The 4,811-nt window shown below is 38.2% G+C and overlaps 1 protein-coding gene across 4 annotated transcripts; it reads left to right on the top strand.

Moving 5' to 3' along the window:
- The first annotated feature begins 538 nt into the window (after positions 1-538).
- LOC105026913 lies at positions 539-4,596 on the top strand. Of its 4 annotated transcripts, XR_829238.3 has the most exons (8): positions 539-712; positions 1,068-1,210; positions 1,360-1,470; positions 2,217-2,305; positions 2,625-2,678; positions 3,158-3,310; positions 3,728-3,850; positions 4,091-4,596. XR_829238.3 is itself a non-coding variant. In XM_010898710.4 (7 exons), exons 2-7 carry the CDS (start codon positions 1,055-1,057, stop codon positions 4,124-4,126), a joined length of 561 nt encoding a protein of 186 aa, XP_010897012.1. In that variant the 5' UTR covers positions 539-712; positions 1,006-1,054; the 3' UTR covers positions 4,127-4,596. The 4 variants fall into 4 exon arrangements, 3 of the variants coding, with proteins under 3 accessions (XP_010897012.1, XP_010897009.1, XP_010897010.1); XM_010898710.4 differs by lacking the exon at positions 2,217-2,305 and having other exon boundaries at positions 1,006-1,210; positions 3,230-3,310; XM_010898707.4 differs by lacking the exon at positions 2,217-2,305 and having other exon boundaries at positions 540-712; positions 1,006-1,210.
- The last annotated feature ends 215 nt before the right edge of the window (positions 4,597-4,811 follow it).

Below are 4,811 nucleotides of genomic sequence, written 5' to 3'. Positions count from 1 at the left end.
AAAATAAATAAACACTTGAAATATATCAGTCTGTGTGGAATGAATGTATACATTATACAAGTTTCACATTTTGAATGGAATTACTGAAATAAATCAACTTTTTGATGATATTGTAATTTCATGACCAGCACCTGTAAATTGCATCTCCTATCCCTAGTCTAGGAAACGGGTTGGCTGTTGAGTCGGTCGATCTACGGCAAAACAACCTCGTTGTAACCCTAACCTGCTTGTCTCGCCAAATAACTAAGTTACTTAATTGAGTAAAAGGTATGCTACTTAGTATTAATGGGTTGTGTGGTTGTCCCACCGATCTTAAACTAAATTGAATAAGGCTACTTTAAATCGTTCTAGATAAAAGCATCTGTTGAATGACTAAAATATGAATTACTAAAATATGAAATTGATGCTTATTGCCCTGTTAAGCACAACTAAGGGTGCCATTTCAAATACAATTATATCTGTTCATCGAAACGTTAATTTTAAAATTCTGTCTTTTAGGAATGGTCCGGGGGGAGGAGTTGGGGGTGTTAGCCCGATAGGAGTCACTTTCTCTGACAAAAGCGCAGGCTTGAATAATAAGTAACGGGGTACAAAAAAGTTGGGCGTCGTGTTGTTTTCACTAAACACCGACTAAAAAGTGTTGAAGAGTATTGTAGACCTAAAGATTATTGAAGATTTCTGACATCACAATAACATCCTACAGTTATGACAGGTAAATGTAATGACATTGTATTGCATGGTTAGTCGAAACAAGTCCTAGGTTGCATCTGCATGTTGGCGGGGCATTTGTGGTCAGAACAAATATCCATTTATGTCAGTGTTGTGCCGTTTTGAATACGAACTTAAAAACAAACCCAACTTGTATTAGCTTGCTGTCTCATTTGAAGTCGATATTCCTAATGTTCAGAACATTTTCCCAGGGGAAAATAAACCTGTTATTGCTAAAAGCCTGTCGTTTTGTTTCTTCTAGCGCACCATTTTCGAATAATATTTCTGCTCAATTAGGTTAAACGGCAAAGGACCAACGGTTTTAAAGAGATAGCAATTCTCCCAAATGATCTTTTCAGATGAAGAAACAGCCCTGGAGACGGTGGAAGATCCGTCTGAAAGCAACGTGCCCCGCTCAGCGGGTCCCCTTGTGGAAGTAACGTTTCAGAGGAATCCTCAACAAAAACTAAAGTTCCTGGAGTCTGAACCCAAAGCATTAGGGGTAGTTATTTCACCCCGAGAAAGCATATTATGTTTAGTTTGACTAATCAAATAAATGTCATTAATGAATTATAGTATATGAAACGTCTTATGCACAATACAATATTGTCTGTAATTCTTTTTAAATATACCTCTCTCTTTTCACCATAGATCACTCAGATTGCCCTCGGTGTGTTTCATGTTGGTTGCATCATTGTCATGTTGACTAACGGCATGGGTGTGTTGTCTCGCGAAGCGTTTCAAATCTTTGGATCACATTTGGTGAGTGTCAGCAGAAGATATGAATGGGGTTATTTCAATCAAGGTTTAGTTTAACCAGTCCTTGTTTCTAGAGAACTTTAAACAAAATGTATTATTTGACCAAATATCTTGACAGAGGTCGTCCTTGCTTGGAGTCAGAAGGAAAACAATTGAAGAAATTACAAGAAATTAGGTCTGATTAATTTGATGTTTACAGTAAATTAGCTTTATAACATTCATCAGAGGTCTCTATATACAACGGAAACTACATATTTGTAGCAGTGACTATATACAGTATTTAGTCAATAAAGTCAAAAGGTTTGACTTGGGCAATGTTGACATAATGACAACACATTGAGAAACAAAATATTCCCCGTAATATCAGACTTAGTCCGATGCCCCTGGGTCTGGCCTACCGTCAGGTTCCAGAGGGAGAGGCCAAGCAATAAGAAGTAAGACAAAATAATTTATCATTTTAAACAGAATCAGAGGATGAAGAAAATGAACTGAACGACAAGAAGTGCAGTGACTGAAGAGAAAGTGAATGTGTGTGAAAGAGTGGCTAGGATAGAGACGTCCCAGTCATGCTACTCTAGGACTGTGATGGAATAGAGTCTAGGTTAGATAGAGACGCCCAGTCATGCTACTCTAGGACTGTGATGGAATAGAGTCTAGGTTAGATAGAGACGCCCAGTCATGCTACTCTAGGACTGTGATGGAATAGAGTCTAGGTTAAATGGCCAGAATAATGCAGAACACATTTACAGACTGGGCAGCCTCGAATGCTGTGAAACTTCCTGTACAGCATTGGCATATTGAAACCACATCCCTGCCCCAGACAGCTGGTGAATAACTGGTAAGGTTACATTAAATAAATATCTATATTTTAGAAATATCAATATCTAAATATAGGCATATAATTAAGATAGTCTACATATTGTCACTGATGAACTTACCCCATACCCTGTGTCACTTAAAGTAAGCAATTTGTTTGAGGACAAGCTTGTGCTTTCAACCGAATGTTTACATTAATTCTGGTTTTTAATTTTGGTTTCCACCAATACACAACCTCATAACATCATGTAAAACTGGTATTTCTCTGACTTGTGATGCCTTTTATTCAACCAAAAGTTTCTTATGGTTGAATAAAGGTTGACCTGACCCTTTCTATGCAGGTTATCATAGCCGGCAGTTTGGCCATAGCTGCGCAGAATCTCCGTCTTACAACAGTAAGTTGTGCATTTCGAAGGTGTAAGCAGAGGGTACAGATGGAAAGCATTTCTGCATTAGAATTTTTTTTTAAACAATTTCCAAGTATTTATATTTGTTGGTTGAACTTAATTTTTAGGCTGAAATTCAGTCCAATGTGATTTGTAACAAGTTACTTCAGAGGGCTGTGTTTGTATTTTAAAAATAACTTTCAACAGTCCTGACTGAAATGTTTGGTTCGAGCTGATTAATGCCCAGAGTTTGCATTGCCCTTTGTTATTGTTACATGTACGTTAGAATGTTGGCAATGAAGAGTCCAGAGCAACTGACAGTCAGTGCAAAAACATTACCATCACCTAGGATGTTGAAGAGGTTTGTTTTTAGGGTCTTGCATAATGTGGGCCCAACTCTGGCTACTCCCGAATGTTTTTATGGTTGCTAGCGCATGGTTTTGAGAAACTTATTTTCTCCTCTTCCCTTCCCTCCATCCCCGCCTCAGCTAAAGGCATGCCTGGGGATGCAGGTGGTGGCCTGTGCAGTATCAATGTTCAACTTGTTTTTTTCTATGGAGGCTTTCTCGACCTACCATATCTACAGTCCATGCTGGCATTATGAGTACAACATCACCACCGAAATCTGCTATTCAATCGTGGTATGTACATATTTTTACTGTGATGGAAATAATTAGAAACTCATATTAAGGAAGTGGTTGACTCAAGTGGGATGTTTATTTAAAGTGGATTGGAAATGTGACATAAAATGTTAAATGCCAACAATACTAATACAGACAGGTGTAGATTCGGGGAGAATTATTGGCAGGATATGTTGCACAAAGACATCTGCTTCTCCCAGTTTTTTATTTCTCTGCACCAAACAAAAATGTTTTGCCTTCAAAGGCTTCCTCAGGTTTATTGGTAACCTTAGTAAAGAAGTGAGATAAATAATGTATGAAATAAATTATAAACGTACTGAGCTATATGGTTTGCACACAGAAAATGCAAAATTCGGTGCTGGTCAGATAATACAGACATAGAAGAAAAATACACCATGCCACAATTCTTGTCAACAGGAGTCTTCTGGACATTTTATTCATACATTTGCTTTGGTAAATACTGCCATCATCGCCATTTCCATCACACTGGCCATCTACTGCTGCAAAGTGGTCAACTGCTGCTTCCCGGCACCAAGAATGGTGAGAAATGGAAACTCTTACATAGACATTACTGGGAGTGCTTTCTCAAAACCGTAACTGTTTTTGACAACAACGTACAAAAACCATGGCGTTTTCACACATAAAGACACTGATGTAATGAACAAGGATCAAAATATGTGAGCTGTTCCTTTAAAAAGCAAGGTTTGGCTGGTGTATTGTGGAAAGAGCTGAGTGGCCTGGTCTCAGTGTTGGTGTGTGATTTGTCTTCTGTTTTTCTAGCCGATCATCACAGTGCAAGCCCCTCCAGTTCAGTGATGAGGAGAGATACCTTGTGAGATATCCAGCGTGCTAACCAACCACCTGAAACGTGTGTCAATAATACCATGCCTAACAAAAATATACCATGGTACAACTACTAATACTATTACTACTACTACTTCATGAATCATTCGTTTGGTTTTAGCCTTTATCAATTGTACCTGAAAATAACTCTGATATTTATACCAGGGATTCGGTACACTTCCTCCCACAAAAAACTAATTGCATCATATTTTGTGAGACCGGAAGGTATTTTCTCTGTTTTTGCATATTTGCCACACTGAATGGTGTCCGATTCAGAACCAGAGTAAACAAAAACATACTTTTTTTTTAAGGGAAAAGGTTCTCCTACACCAATTGGCCCTGTGTAAAAAAAGGTATTGTACTCATATACAATGGTAACAGCACAATTTAAATATCTAGTAGTGCATGTACATGGCCAAATAAAATTTGTGTAGAACATTTTACAGTATTGTTTTTTGTTCAGTCAGAGTTGTATGAGTCTGCATTATCAACCACAGTCATAGACGCTTTTGTAATACAATGCCAGGGGGCATATTTGTATTACAATGCTACCACCTAGTGGCTGACACGGCACTTACACGCTGCTGGATATGACGTCAATGTGTTGGATTTTGTGCCCTCTAACTAATGCGAAAGTTAAGCATTTTTTCCTTTTGGC

The sequence above is a fragment of the Esox lucius genome, chromosome 8 (genome assembly GCF_011004845.1).
Source record: "Esox lucius isolate fEsoLuc1 chromosome 8, fEsoLuc1.pri, whole genome shotgun sequence".
Lineage (NCBI taxonomy): Eukaryota > Metazoa > Chordata > Actinopteri > Esociformes > Esocidae > Esox > Esox lucius.
Note: the sequence above shows the minus strand (reverse complement) of the source record. Positions and strands in the feature narration are given on the sequence as shown.